Source organism: Melospiza georgiana, chromosome 16 (assembly GCF_028018845.1).
Source record: "Melospiza georgiana isolate bMelGeo1 chromosome 16, bMelGeo1.pri, whole genome shotgun sequence".
NCBI lineage: Eukaryota > Metazoa > Chordata > Aves > Passeriformes > Passerellidae > Melospiza > Melospiza georgiana.
The window spans coordinates 8,949,246-8,964,509 of NC_080445.1; the positions used below are offsets into that span (position 1 = coordinate 8,949,246).

Genomic DNA, 15,264 nt, shown 5'->3' on the forward strand with positions numbered 1-15,264 from the left:
TTACTTTGAAAAGGAGCTATTTATCATGCTAAAGAGGAAAAATGGAGAAAGGGGTGTAAATCCAGCAGGTGGGTGTCAGGTGTCCTCAGTGTGTCTCCCTGTGAGATGTTAAAATTGTTGCAAATAAGGTCATGTGAGAGTAATAAAGTTAATGAGTCACTTTTGAGTTATAATGGCTTTTTCCAGCTTGAAGATGGTAATTATTCAGGAACTACAAATATGGCAAATTTCTTTCACTGAGGGGTTTTGAAATTTAGAATCTTAACAAAACAAAACTTCAACTAAATTGAAGTGTTTTGTCATCTCACAGCTTCATGGACAAAACTAGAGACCTGGATGAGCTGTTCCTGACTTTCTCTTTTTTGGGGGGTTTTGGGGTTTTGTTTTGTGACATATTCTCACTCAACAGAACTGTTAAGTGGAGTCTGCTGGAATAAATGTCAGGCCTGTTGCAGATAAGCAACCACTTGACCTTACAGGGTACTTGTTCACTAAGCAATTTTAAAGTAACTACATAAAAAACTTACTGGGAAATTCTTCAGAAACAATGTAATAAATATTCCTCTTGGAAATAATGAATTCTCCTCTCTGGAAGGAGAAACAGGTGCTTTATAAAACCTTCCTAGAGCAGCACCACAAACCCTATAATCACCACTCTGTAATTTCATTTTTCAGTAGTTGTGAATGTTTTTAAGTAAATGAATGAGTAAAATCCCTCATAGCACCTGGTATGTGATTACCTTCAAAAGATGAGTTTGATTTTAAATGCTGATTGGGTTCTGTGCTGCAAACATTCCCACTTCTTTTATTCTCACTCATTTTATGTTAAGCCATCTGTTTAAAATTAGTAAAAAAGAGGTGATGGAAATAATTTTAGGAAAAAAATTAAAGCTAATATGGCTTATTTTGCTTGCCATAGTGTAACAGGTCAGACTAGTTGCATTATATGAGCCGTGGTTTAACTCCTATTAATAGCATTTTCCTAGCAAGCATCACTTCAAAGGCTGTATTCCTTCCTGTATGACTATTTTTGTTTAGTATTACTTAGGTGGATAAAGACAGAAACAAATCCTAATTCAAGTGATGATCACAATGGCTTGTAGTGCTATATGTACGCTACAGAATGCAGATTTCTCTAAATAGAGAATGCCATTTTACAAGAAATTCCTGAAATGCCACTTCAGGATGTTATGTGAGCATGTTTTGACATGGCTGTCAAAGCACTGTTGCATGTCATGCCATGGCTCAAGTGTCACATCAGTCTATCAGTTATTGAATTCAAAAGTGAGGAATTGCATCCTGCCTGTGTCATGAAGGAGAAAAACAACAAACTCTCTGTTGGTGTAGCTGGGATGAGGTAACTGGCTGCAAGAAACTTGATAGTAGCTGCAGTCATCTTTGGTTTTGTGATCAAGCCTGGTAAAGTCCACTGCTCTCTGTAACTGATGAGATTCACTGTTTAGCTATCAGTTTAAACACCTCTTGGTGTTTCCCACAATTCTTCCACTCTCCCATGAAGTGTTGTTGCAGAAAACTGCCTCACTGAGAAACAAGAAAGCAAAATTAAATGTGAGGGGAGATCTCCTGTGAGCCCCCTCCCTACTCCTCCCTGAGCCAGAGTTGCTGCTGAGGCTGTTGGGACCCAGGCTCAGGGCTGAGCTGTTCTCAGCATCCCCTGTGAGCTGTTCTCAGCATCCCAGGACCCAGGCTCAGGGGCTGAGCTGTTCTCAGCATCCCATGTAAGTCTTGTGTGCACATGGAAGGGAGAGGGAGTTTTGGCCTTTAGGTATTTTTTTTGGTATTATCCTGTTTGAAAGCAGCCTGCTGCCTGGCTGTTTATAGGCTGGATGGGGTCATGTAAAACAAGGTGCACTTGGGTAACAATGATAGCATTTATGCTGGGGTGAGGGAGGATTTTTGTTCATTTCAGTAACACCAGGGCTCTCTTGACTTGGCAGTTCTGATACTCAGATGAGTTGGGACCCTTCTATTCTCAGTGTAGGGCTGGGAACGGTCTCTGAGCAGGCTCTGGGCTGCAGTGAGGTTCCAAACTCATCCTAGTGCATTATGAGATTGGCTTTTTTGGTGGGTTTTCTTTATTCAGTGAGAAAATCCTTTATTTCAGTAGCATCTCAAACTTACCCCTCAGCATTACTCCTTTTGTGCAGAGTAGTAACCTTAGTGTTTTTGAGAAGTGTAGCAACACAGGAACTGCATCCCATTCCACTCCACACCAACTTTTCCTCAGTAACAGGAAGAAACAAAGGCTTAGTATAACACAGCAGCTTAGTTTATTTGGAAATATGTTTAACTTGGAAGAGATTCAGTAGGCCTGGGGAAGGTACAAGAGAACCATTTGCTGGTGGAATTTGTATGATTTGTACAATGATTTGTACAAACAGCACTTCAGCACTTTTGTTTTTCTCAGTAGACCAAGATCCTTTCCTGAACAAAGTCATGTTTACCAGAGTGTGTCAAATCCACCCTACACATTCTTCCACACACTCTTCCTTTTCCACTGCCTTGCCTTCTTTCTGAAGTGATAAATAGCCAGGATTTCCAGAAGAGATACTGGGTGCTTCCATCAATGTCCCTCTCTGCTGACAGTGATTGATAGCTGAAAATCAACTCTGAAATTATGCCAGTTACTCCATATAATCACCCAAAGATACTTGTCTGATACTCTGCTGATTTTATATATGGGGATTGTACAATGTGTTGTGCTCACAGGATCATGGAAGTTACAAAGCCCCTAGTTGTTCTTGGGATATTCAGTGATTTAGTCTGTTTTTTTAAAAATAAGGGTCAAGACTTTTACACTTTTACACTAAACCAGTGTTGAACACAGTTGAGAATGGGACCTTACAGTCTTAAAAATCCAGGGCTTTATTGCTAAGCAGCATCACTGACCCACTTCTGAAGGAACCACTTGTGCATTGCAGGCAAGCTCTTCAAACCCACCCAAATAAACAAAGAAATTTGCTAATTAAAACCAAAAACTGGCATACAGAAAACCTTCCAGCTGAGCCAAGCTAGAACTTCTGAAAATGAAGTTCACTCTCATTAACACTGCTGGAGTTCAAGTCCCTTTGGAGCACTGGCTGCCAGTGCTCAGCTGTGAGAATATTGCACATTCCTACTTGCTGTGTTTCTTTTTGGTTTTAATTAAAGGAGATTGCTCTGGAGCCTGGTCATGAGTGGTGCTTCACAGAAATGTCTGTTTCTTGCTAATGAAATTTTTTCATGGAAACCAACATTGCACTCACTTTACTTCATCCCCAGGTGGATTCTGTGCAGCCTGTAGGGATCACCCCTCTCATCAGCACAGCCTGGGTTAAACACTCATATGCAGGAGTCACCTCAGGCCTTAAAAACCATGTGCAAAGTCCTTCTGGACCCTTTATTGGTGCCATTCACAGCTGATCCCCCTAAGGTTTAAAGTGGTGCTTCACCACAGCTTTTTTCTTGACTCCCATTTGCCTTTATTAGTGACACTGAGCATCTGCCTCCTGCCCTTAGACACTGACAATTCCCGATGTCTTAACTGGGAACCAGCAAGAGCCTGTGGAATTTTACAGGAGCCAGTGGGTGTTTCTTTCCCTCCAGTATGTATTTTCTCCCCTAAAAGCAGTTTTCCCCATTACTGTAAATGCACACAGGTGCCCTGCAGAGCCCAGCCCACACCAGGAACAGACTGTGACAGACACAGAGCTCAGTGTGGTGGTGCATGTCTCAACAAGGACACAATAATCATACATGAGACTCAGCCTTTGTTCTCTTTCCTGCATCTTTGGTCAAAATAATTAAAGCGCTTCATGTCTCAGTGGAAACCTTTTGTGTTTTTTCCTCTTTGATCCTTAAAACTGAAGGTACTTAGTGATGTTGGTTCTTTGTCTCAAGTGAGTCTGCAATACTGAAATTATTCTGTAAATGCAAGTGGTTTTCATCAAATCAGTCAGTGCTAGGGATTAGGTTTTATAAAGATATTTTGAGTTACTTTAGATGGTGTCTGTTGCCTTCAACCTTAATTAGATACTTTTTCTATCTAAAAAAATAACTGTTTATCCTTTTGGGGTAACTGCTGTTGATTTTTTCTCCTTTCCTACACTGTGGTTCCTTGGTATATAAGCACACACTTCACTTAGCTGGCTTCACAAAATGGAAGTTCCTTTTGCAAAATGTTACTTTAGGAACTTGTTGCTATCTTTTGTTATTTCTAAGCCTGAGATTGTCACACTAGATCCATGTACGTTTATTTTACTATTTACACCTATCACAGTACATTTATATGGAATACCATCACACAGACAAACCAGCTACTGACAGCTAATATAAAGATATTAGATTCCACAAGCTTAATCTGCATAGAGACCAGAAACACACTTAATGGTGAAACACAGACAAGTATTTCTGCATTTCCCTTAATTTTAAACCCATTTTATACAGAATGTGATCTTCCTGCCACAAATACCTACTTCTGTACTTGTATATTTGTCTTGTGGCCAATTTGTATTGGGTGTCTTGTGTCTTCCTATGCTTTTTCAATGGATAGTTTCTATTCCTTGTGGTCATAAAATATACAATTAATACTTGTTTTAAGCATGGTTTCAGTATTAGTTAAATTTTGTCTTCTGTTCCTCTCCCAGCAATCTCTCAGTGATGTGTAATCTCCTGCTGCATGTAGCTTATAAAAATGGACAAAACCTTGGGTGAATATTTCTCTCACTTCTTGGGAGTTGGAGATCTAAAACAGAAGTGACACAAACTTGGACTGCATCATCAACTTGCAGATTACTGTAGCTGTGCTTTGCTAAAGCTTTGCCAGGGATTTATTTCCCCTGGTGGAAGCAATATTAATTTGACTTGAGTAACTCAGATATCATATGTGATATAAAATTCTGTAGCTACTTGCAGCATCCTTGTCACTGATCTCATTCTTTAGGAAGAATTTGAAATGAAACTCCACAGCAAAGTAGTTGAACATCACACAAGTTTGGGGTTTTGTATGCAACATCAGTTATCCTACAGTTGCTTCCTCTATCAGTTGTGCCAAATATAGCATTGCTACTTGTGGCTTTTGTTCTGAAAAGAACCAAAATAGGAGAATTTGGCAATTTTTGAGTGCAGTTTGTCACGGGGGGGAAAGTGTACAACATATTCTTCTAAAGTTATAGCCCATTAAAATTGCTGTTTTACACCATTCTGGATTAAACACAGCCCCTTTTCATTCGCCTGTATCACAGGGGTGGTTTTTGTTGACTCTACTGCTGATCTCTTCTGGTCCCTGGACAGCCACTAAATAGGTTTCTTTGTTTTTAGGCATGCGTGTAGAGTGATCCATGCAACAGTGAGGAACCTGCCGTGGTGCAGTCCATAGGTGGCACCTGTGCAGCTGCCCTCAGCAGGATGCTGCTGGTTCCCCTCACCATCCACTTCCACTCAATGGAAACACTGAAAGGACAAGCAGGCTGGGAAGCCCAGGGCTCTCTCTACATGATGCTGCACTGCGTGGCCCCACAACAATCTTTGATAATTGCCAGCCCCGCCTTGGCAATGGTGGGCTTGCTTGGAGGAGGTTCTGCCTTCTTTTCTGCTGGGCTGCCTGCAATGTTCAAAACAGGAGACCATTAGAAACAAGAGCTGCTCAAACCCTTCCTTCCTACTTCTGCCCTAAAGGGGGCAAACCTTTCCTGCCCTCTCTCCACCCACCCTGAATTTTTCAGCTCCTGCTTGAACAACACACTTTGCTGGTTTGAAACTGCTCAGAAAGTCTCATCTCTTCAGGGAAGAGTGTTTAGAGGAGCTAAATAATCCATACATCTCAAAGGGAGGGTAAACTTTTATCTGGTTCAAGGCAGGTGTCCCTTTCACAGCCATGGATCCTTTCACAAAGTCATTTCACTTTTTAATTTCCAGCAAGGAAAGGAGCTGAAGGACAAAAGTATTGCTAGGATTTATTCTCTCATTGGCTTGGATGTTGTAATTAAGGGAACAAGATAAAGGTAGGTTTTCATTTTTCAGGGTGAAAAGAATCTTTTCATCTTTAAAACTGCATTTAAAAGCAATGAGAAAGTAAACAAACAAGGGAGATGAGTCATGCTCCCTGTGACTAAGGGGGTATAAATAATTAGTGATGCATCTTAAAATGTCTCTTCTCAACTTCAAGGTCATCCCAGTCCCTCTGGAACTCTTGAGCAAGATCTTGATCTGTGCAAAATGGCACAATGTTTGATTCAAACCTCTTCAGCTGCTGGACCTCTCTGAGAAGGGCACTGCTCTCACTTGACTCTGCCTGAGAGCTCATCGTGAGACAGGGAAAAATCAATCTGTGAGCTGCTACAGCCCCTGCTGTGGCTGTGACTGTTCTGTTTGAAAGCTGCACTAAAAGCTTCTGAGGCACCACGAAATCCACTTTGTCTTTCAGAAACCAGTGTGTTTCCATTCTGCCTACAAGTGATTTGGGTTGGGGTGATTCAAAAGCCTATTTCTGATGGTAATATGTAAGAAATTTGGGTCAGCTGTGGAAGTTTGCAGTTTTTTCTCTAGTTTCCATCTTGACTGCAATAAAACAGGTGAACTTTGTTTCAGATATTCCAGCATGGACCTGAAGTGGTTTTTTTTCATTATTTTTGAAGAAACAGATAGGAAAATTATTAATAAAAATAAAACTGCTTAGAAAAGCAGCTTGTGGCACTGTGTATACAAATATACTTTGCATATTTAAAACATACAGAGCAATCTGAAGTGGCCATAGATGACTGAAATTCAGTTTAAGGGGTAATTTGCTATCTGAAGTCTAAGTGGCCACCAGCTGCTGACACCCTGAGCTGTTTCTACGTGCTCTAGTTAGCTTCACCTAGCTTTTGCCAGGGGCTGCCCTGTGAAAATGCTCTTATAGTCAGTTGTCTTTGGAGTTTTTCCTTTTGCTCTTGTTTTTTTCTTAATGATTAGGCACTCACTGGTAGGAGACTGTGTTGCTTTGTCGATGGGTTTTAACTTGGTGCGAAGGAACTCAGCCATCTCCCTGTCTTCTTCTTTTTCCCTGGTGGAAAAAAGGAAAATAGAGGAATGAGTTTTCTCTGCAAACAGGACAGCAAAAGCTAGAGCAGCTAGGATAAAGTCACTAGTAAACAATTAATTTCTTTGCTATTTTTAGAAACATTTAATTTTGCTGCCTATTAAAAAGCAAAATATTTGCCTAAATGAAAACTGCTGCTGAGGCTTTGGTGACGTGCACACAGGGCTCAGTGAGAGCTCTGGTTCAGTTCTAGCTCAGGCTCCTTGTCAGCTGCTGCCTCTGGCCAGCTCTCTTTGATCAGCTGCAGCACTGGCAGAAGCTTTGCCAAATCCTCTCCCGGCTTGCTCAGAATGTCAGTGTGTTGGAGGAGATACTGTCATTTTGGATAAATGGATTGAGTCTCCACTGCTGAATGAGGGGGAAGTAAGAGCAAAATTGACTCTGTAGAGTGCTGATCTCACACCAAAGATTGGATTTGGGTGCTGGAAATGAACTTTTGAGGAAGCCTACAACTTTGGGCTAATACTCTGGGAGATGAAACCCTTCAGAACCTGCCCATGTCTTAGGTAGGGTTGTCTGCTGGGTCCTTTTTAGTTGGTTTGGGTTGTTTTGCTGTGACAAGATGGGAATAGGAGTAATCAACCTGACAACATGAAAAATTTAAAAAGGAGGATTTTAGATGTCTACAAATATGCCCCTTGTAGAATTCCATTTCATGTCTACCTTCTTATCCCAAGAGAATTCCCTGGTAGCAGCATAAATCCTTTTCTTTTCAATGGTAAATGCCCAGATTGTTTCTGGGAGGAAAATAAGAGACCAAAGCCCACTGTTATTCATGAGATAACTGAATCATTAATGGGATAAAGAGCCAAAGAATTAGAGTAATCTGATTTTAATGGTTTTCCTATGGAATGGAGAGGAGGCTTTTAACTTGGTAAGTTGTTTTGAAGGGCCAATTCTCTCCCATTAATGTTGATTTAAATTTTGTCACTTAATCGATTGTATTATTAAGCTTGTGGAACGCCACTAAATAAGTTCAGATGCTCTTGGTTCTTACCTTAATCTCTCCACCTCTGCATCATCTACAAGAAAATCTCTTTTTTGTACCAGTCGATGAATCTTCTGAATCAGCTCATCCTCTCTCTGCTTCTCCATCTTTGTTTTTTCTTTTTCTGGTCAAAAGGAGAGAAAAGACTGTGTTACTGTGGGCTCTGGGGAGTGTGAGGGGGTGGTGTGGGACGGTGCAGATGTCTGAGGATCAGCTGCTGATTGAAGTCAATGGTTTTCCAGCCTGAGTCACCAAAGCCCAGCAAGCTGGGTCACTGCCTCTGCTCTCCTCTCTTGCTGCTCTTGGCTCTGATCAGCTTAATGGGCTGAGGCTCTGTGGTGTTTGCTAAGCCTGCTTTTAATTTGCAATGACTCTTCAAGACATTGCTTGGAAAATTTTTAAGAGCTTTGGCAAGAAAATAGTTCCAGATGCTTTGTTAAAATCCAATGTACAAACTCCATCTGACCTCAGGGGAAAGGAGATCACACCAAAAGGAACTATTTCTCTGTGTCTCAAGACAGTTTTGGCTGTTGAAAACAACACCTTTTTTTCTATTCTGACAAGGCAGGTGAGCTGCAAATCCACACCAACAGCATCAATAGTAAAATGTGGAAAAATAAATGCAAGTTTATTTTCCTTGTACTTCAAAAATCTGAGTAATTAATATATGTCCTTGTTAACTGGCCAGCCTGGAATGGCTAGGTTGTCTGTAAACAACAATTTTTGTGGCATGAAAGATGTGCCTGTTGCAAACTAAAAGTCATAAATGTTAGGGATTACAGAGCTGTCGTTTCAGGCTATAAAGCAAACGTATTTAAGACAGAACTCTTCACACCTTGCAAGTGCAGCAGAGATGAGAAAGCCAGAGGCAAATCCAGGCTCATGTATTTCTCTGAGAAGCTGAAAATTTTGAACAGCTATGAAGATGCTTTGTACTAAATCAAGATTTTGGGCAGCAGAACTGCCCAGTTCAGTTCAGTGGGAGTGGGGGAGGCAGAGTGAGCTCTGCAGTCTGACCATCTGAGCTGTGTTCTGGCTGCTGATTAAGTTATATGACACTTTAAATAGCCAAACTAATCAGACACTTGGAAACAATTTGTTTTAGTACAATTTAAAAAAAAAAAAAAGAATGCTTAGGAGTGGCTGCTTTTTTCTGCTTTGCCTGTTATGGCTAAGGAGCAAGGACTCTCCTCAACTTCTGAAGACAGAAGATCCTTTCTACTTCCTCTCAATCTATCCTTTTCCTAAACTGAGATGTGCTCTCCCATTATATCCTTCAGGAAATTGTCTACTAAAAATGTTAATATACGTGGCCAAATATTTCATATTCTATGTACTGAAAGACTGATTCCACATCTACTGAAACTGGCTAAACTGAAACCAAAGAGCAGCTCTCCATACAAACCTGTATTCTTACAGGAGAATTATGGTGGAGATCCTGTGAATGAATCCATTTCTGGAAAGTGTTTTTCCAGGTCAGGCACACGCTGTCTCAGCACAAACTCACTGCCAGCAGCTGCTTTGTCTTTGTCAGGACCAAGCTCCTGTGACCCTGCCTGCAGATGCTGCTGCTGGAGCTGCACCTCTTGGACTCCTAAATGAGCTGAGATTTGTGAAGTTCTAAGGAGAAACTGCTCTCTGTGGGTCTCTGCTTGAGGCCTTGGGACTGGAAAAATCACTTATAAAAGATAAAAAAAAAGCCCAAACAGCAGGAACACCAAAAGAATGAAAGCTGATTAACCCTATCTGTTAGTTCAAAGTGCAGGAAAGCTGCAGATCAGGAAAGTGAGGCAAGGGGCAGCATTCAGAGACACTTTCTAGGATTTATAATTCTTTCCATTTGAATGAATAATGAACCAACAGTGTAGTTATTAAAAAATTAAAATGTGACCTCTACTAAGTATAAGGAAAGAAAAAGAAAGAAATATTATTAATCTATTTCTGTCAGGTGCAAAATGCGGCAAAGTTTTTACACAGCTAAAAGTGATGGTTTCAGAATAATCTCTTTCCTATGTCACAAATGCCCCTTTCTCTCCTTTCTGAGGACAAAGTTGTCCCTCAAAGTTGCACAAAAAAATAAGAGGAGGAAAAATGAGGATAACCAAAGGATAGACAAAACTTGGACTTAATAGTTAAGCAGGAGCAGTTAAGCAAATTATTTCTGCAGGGTGCTGGAGGTTGTGCAGTAACATGTGGTGTATTGGCCTGCTGCAGTTGCTGAGTGTTTTGCAGGATCTATTTTTTCCTTGATTAGAGTAGGGATGCTGTAGAGAAATGGAATTCCTCACTGATGGCAGCTGGAGTTTTGAGCCACAGACTGCAGAGCTGCCCACAGCTCTGTCCCTCCTTCCAACACTGAATTTGCAGAGATTTATAGCAAAGTTTTGGGCCTTGCTTTTCATAGAAACCTGTTCTTCTTGATCCTAGAAGGTAGATTTAACTACAGGTGTGATAATGGATTGGTGTAGCAAGGAAAAAATCAATCACATTCACAGTGACGGTTATAAATCCTTCTCCTCTCCCTCTTTTATCTCTGGTATCTCAGCACTTGTCTTTTTTACCTGACAATCTCTGTGCCACTTGGTTCCCTTGAGATTGCCAGGGAAGTGCAAGAAATAAGGAATGTGCTCCTTGTTTGAGTGATGTCTGCAGGGTTGCTGCCATGGGAGCAGGGAAATACAGCATGAAAAGAAATTTAGAGACAGAGATTGGAGATGGGCAGGAAAATAGGAATTAAAAATGAGGACTGGAGGAGAAAGATATGAAATTGCACCTTGTGAGGAGGAGATTGTTGGGGCACGGGTGGGGATGGTGCCAGGAGCACATTAGGTGTAATCCTGACACTGGGTGGAGACAGCCATTACCTGGGATTGCTACCAAAGTCTGCAGCTCCTGCTTAAGGTTCATAATGTCTTTGCACAGCTGGATGTCATCCATCCTGCAGAAACAGAAAAAGCATGGTCAGACATGCAAACCCCACTCTGTGTTGATGGGATTGGCCAGGCCTGATCTGAGTACCTGGCCATGGCCTTGCCTGGGAGCTGCCAGCCTCAAAGGGATCCTGACAATCTTGGCTCACCAAGTTTCACTGAAAGCAAAGGGTATTTAATACTAAATGCACATTGAGCCCTTGGTTACTTGTCTTACTGGCACTAATTTGTAGGTTCATACCTGTCACTGTGGATAATTTCAGATTTTACTTTCTTGAACATCAGAGAACATTCTGGAGTGGGCACCTGTATCCATAATGGTCCTGGGAAAAGACAGGTGAGCCACATTGCACTCACTGCAGCAGGAATTTTCACCAGGGAAAGAGCAAGAACAGCACAGAGCCTGGGAACGGGCAGCAGAGGGTGACAGATTATTTGGCACAGCCAGGGCAAGGTTCATATTCTACCACCAGTTTTCTTTGAGACCCTACTAATAATTCAGCTCTAACAGCAGAGATCTGGAAACTGACATAATTTGGCATTTATCTGAGGTTCTGTGCCTTGGGTGAATGTCCTCCATGGCTGATGTTAAATGCTTTAAATCCTTGATATGTGCAGAAAGCCCATTAATATTAAGACACAGCAGACAGCTTAAAAAAAGAAAAATAACATTAGCAGAAACTGCACCTTCAGCTCTCATTGAAACTGCTGCTTCTCCTGAGAGCTGCCCTGGAAGGCAGCAGCATCATCCTCCTGGCACAGGTTTTATCCCAGTGCCACAGGGGCAGCCAGGGCTCAGGTGTTGGCTCCAAGGGCACATCTGGGGCTTTCATTTGGAGATCACCCCCTGAAGAGCACAAACACAGCCTGTGTGATTAATTGCACATTCTCAGCTTGGATCTCACCAACACCCTCCCTGCCCATGGATCTCTGGGCTCTGTTTTGCACAATCCTGTGCCTGAGGAGGGGATTTGCTGCTGCCTGGGCCCCTGGAGCAGCTGAAGTGCCATCAGAGCAGGGCTGGCACTGTGTGTGTGTGTGAGAGAGCCCCCAAAGGACAATGCAGCCAAATCATTGAATTAAGTGAGGAGTGGGAAAAGTAGGTGTTTCTGGCACAAATAAGACTTTAATCACACCCCAAGAGCTTTTATTCTCCATGCTGCCTCTGCCAGGATTGCAGGTCTCTGCAGGGAGCTGTCCTTCAGCTGCTCTGCTCTTGTTAGTAAAACATGTTGATCCCTCTGTTATTTGCTGCTTGGGTTAACTCCCTCTTGCCTGTTCTGCTACTTTCCCTGTGCTATGACAGCCATTCCTGCTGCCCTTTCACCCCTCTCCTCCCAAAATACAACCATGAAATACCTCTCCTAATAATCTTTATTGCTGACCTCTTTTCCTTCTTTGTGTACCCCTGTCACTTCCACTGGGATCTGCTCTTTCACTGCCCATCTGTCTTGTAAGACTTGGTTTTGTTGGGAAGAGCAGCATGTTTGCCTCAGGACTGGAGCAGGGTCCTTTGCTCTGTGTGTTTAGGACACTTGGAGGCAGAGATGTTTTTACTGATGAATATTCTGACTGAGGCTCTCCATATTATTCACTCTCATCCCAAGCAAAGCCTGCTTTACTCTTGAGATCCATCACGCTAAATGGTGCTGGAATTACTTTTATCAATTAATCTTAAACTGTCCTCCCAGGAGAGTGAGAATTCAAAATGTGCTGGGATATGAGCAAGGCTCACAGCTCTTTATCTATTCAGTGCTCAAGCACCTTGGGTGGCATGTTGGTACATCTGACTAGGATGACCATGCCTAGCAAAGATGACATTTTCTTGGCAAGAAATGTTCAATATTGAACTGCTGTAATCACATGATATCAGGCCACACTCTCAACTAGTAAAGAGTGAGTTTCTACAAAAGAGATCTCTGTGATAGACAGAGAGGATTTTTTTCTGATTCAAAAGATTTGGCTTCATTCTGAGAAGCTCTGAAATACACTAATTAAATACTTTACTATATCACTTTGGCTCCCTGCCCTTGCTAGGGAACTCTAAAAAGCTAATGGCACTGCTCTTCTCTGAGGATTTTCAGGAATTTAAAATACCACCAGCAGTATTTTCCAATTGAGCAAGATCATTCATGTTCAGCACTCCCTACAGTCCCTAACTTGTGGCTAAAGTACTGGCCACATGGTGCAACTTCAGTTGCACCTTCTCCCCATTATTTTGGCTGGTTTTCAGTCTGATTGCAAAGCATGTAGCTGGTACTCCACATATATTCTCAGCATGTCTTTCTCCTGAGACCTAAACTTTGTTCCTGCCTTGTAACACACAGCAGAGAAGTAAATCCGTGGCCAAAGCACTTTAGGTCTGTAACAGCTCTGTGACCACATGAATTCCAAAAAGTCAGATGACCTCTCCAGAGTCCCAGTTCTGCAGGCTGGTGCATTGTGCTGATGGGCAAAACCTGAACCTACCATCTGCACCAATCCCCTCAAGCACATGGAACATCTTTCCTCCCATCTGTGTCCAACAGTCTTTGTGCTTCATCCACTCCACAGTGCTGATTAACAAAAAAGTAATAAAAAAAGAGGTTAAATGATGAAAGAGAGGGTTGAAGGACATATGGGACCATGCCAAAGCTTCATCCATCTGATTTAATGAAAGCAGGATCTATGGTTCCTTGTAACTATAAAGCACATCCCACATCTGCCAGAAAATAATACTGAATGTGAATGGTCAGCAGGGTTTGACTGAGAGCATCTTGGTATTACTGTCAGACCTCTTTAGGAAGTAAAAAGTGCTTTTGGAAATCTTAAGGAATGCAGCAATCTGCAGGGTAGAGGAGAAAATATTCTTTGGGTCCCTTAACCTACAGAAGTTCTTTCTCTTCTCTGGAAGAGTCGGTACATTCTCTTCAGTCCCTGTGAAGACACTTTTCACATTGTACAAAAAACACCAGTGAAGCAAACAGCAGTTACATATGGCAGTTTTTCCTCCAGAGCTGAGCTTTAAATGCCTGCCCAGGAACCCTAAACACATGAGTTATGAGAATGATAAAACATTTCTCTGGTTAGGAGCCCAGATCCATTCCTGGAGTAATTGCAACAGTATTGAACTAGGGATGGGTTCTCAGTGTGCTTTTGTGGATTCCTGACACTGCCTGCACTTCTGCTCTTCCCTTTCTTGATGGCTCATTGCAGAACCCCCTCTGCATGCTTGGAGATAGCACACAAGCACATATTAGTCTTTTCTCTCAGGGTATTTCAAGCTATATCATCATAACCTACAAGCAGATTCTCTGTTTGCCAGAAAGAAACAACAAAAAACCCAAACCTCATAATGAATAAACAGCGGGAGCAGAAGATTTTCTAAGCATGGCACCAAATGACAGGAAAATAAGTGGGCTGGGGAGCCTGCAGAGCCCTGGCACAGTGACTCAGCCCCTTGACATGTTTCTGTGTCCAGCCAGCAGGGGAGAGTGCCCTGAGCGCTGTCACTGCCGTGCTGCAGGGAGGGGACAGCATGAGTCACCTCTGCTGGCACCATCTGCACCAGGGCAGCAGGGCAAGGGAGCCCTCCCTTCCAGCTGGGCCTGGCAAGCCCCTGAGGCTCTGCCAGAAAATGGGAGACAGGACTTTAAAAAGAGATATTCTGTACCAGACACAAAAGAATTGTTTTGTTTTGTTTCAGTAGAAATTATTCTTCAACAGATGAATTTTTCTATCTTCTTCTCAGCCAAGGAAGAAATCTGAATTCCCCAGTGTAAGACCTAGGTGCCATCTAGAGACATGCATAGGAAAAAAGGAAAAATTATAGTGGAAGCTCAGAGAGAAAAATCACTTAACACCCCCCTTAATGGTCAGCCAAGACATGGCCAACAAGACTGACAAATACTTCATACTTGAGTGTAAGAACTATTAGTAACACCAACATAAGCATCAAATATCATTTTCATTGATTTCAGGATGAACAGAGCAGTTCAGTGTGTCTGGAGAGCTTCTGCCTTTGCTGAATGACTTTCAAAGCTAGAAATAGATCTGTGCTCCCTCCAGCATGTCTGTAAGAGAAGGTCTGAGATTTCCTTTGTTTTCTGTTATTGGATTAAAGTGCTTGAAGTTAAAAATGGAATGTAGACCAGGTTTGCTGGTTTCCTTCCCTCCTTCCAGGAGGGTTTGCAGGCACTTAGATTATTTTTAGTTCTGTTTTAATACATTCCTGCCCCAGGAGTAAAATGCTTGTAGTTGTTGGAGTTTCTGAAGATTTGATAGTGTCA

At 42.1% G+C, this 15,264-nt stretch overlaps 1 protein-coding gene across 3 annotated transcripts in view; it reads right to left on the reverse strand.

Annotated features, from left to right (window-relative positions):
• Positions 1–2,896: 2,896 nt before the first annotated feature.
• The window catches only part of BMERB1 (bMERB domain containing 1), a 57,331-nt gene continuing 44,963 nt past the window's right edge, over positions 2,897–15,264 (reverse strand). For all 3 annotated transcript variants that reach the window (XM_058035239.1, XM_058035237.1, XM_058035236.1), the window contains exons 3-6: positions 10,931–11,004; positions 8,076–8,190; positions 6,960–7,042; positions 2,897–5,602 (exon numbers count right to left, since the gene is read on the reverse strand). In XM_058035239.1, coding sequence (XP_057891222.1) covers positions 5,490–5,602; positions 6,960–7,042; positions 8,076–8,190; positions 10,931–11,004 — 385 coding nt within the window. In that variant the 3' untranslated portion in view covers positions 2,897–5,489. The remainder of the gene's footprint in view (positions 5,603–6,959; positions 7,043–8,075; positions 8,191–10,930; positions 11,005–15,264) is intronic.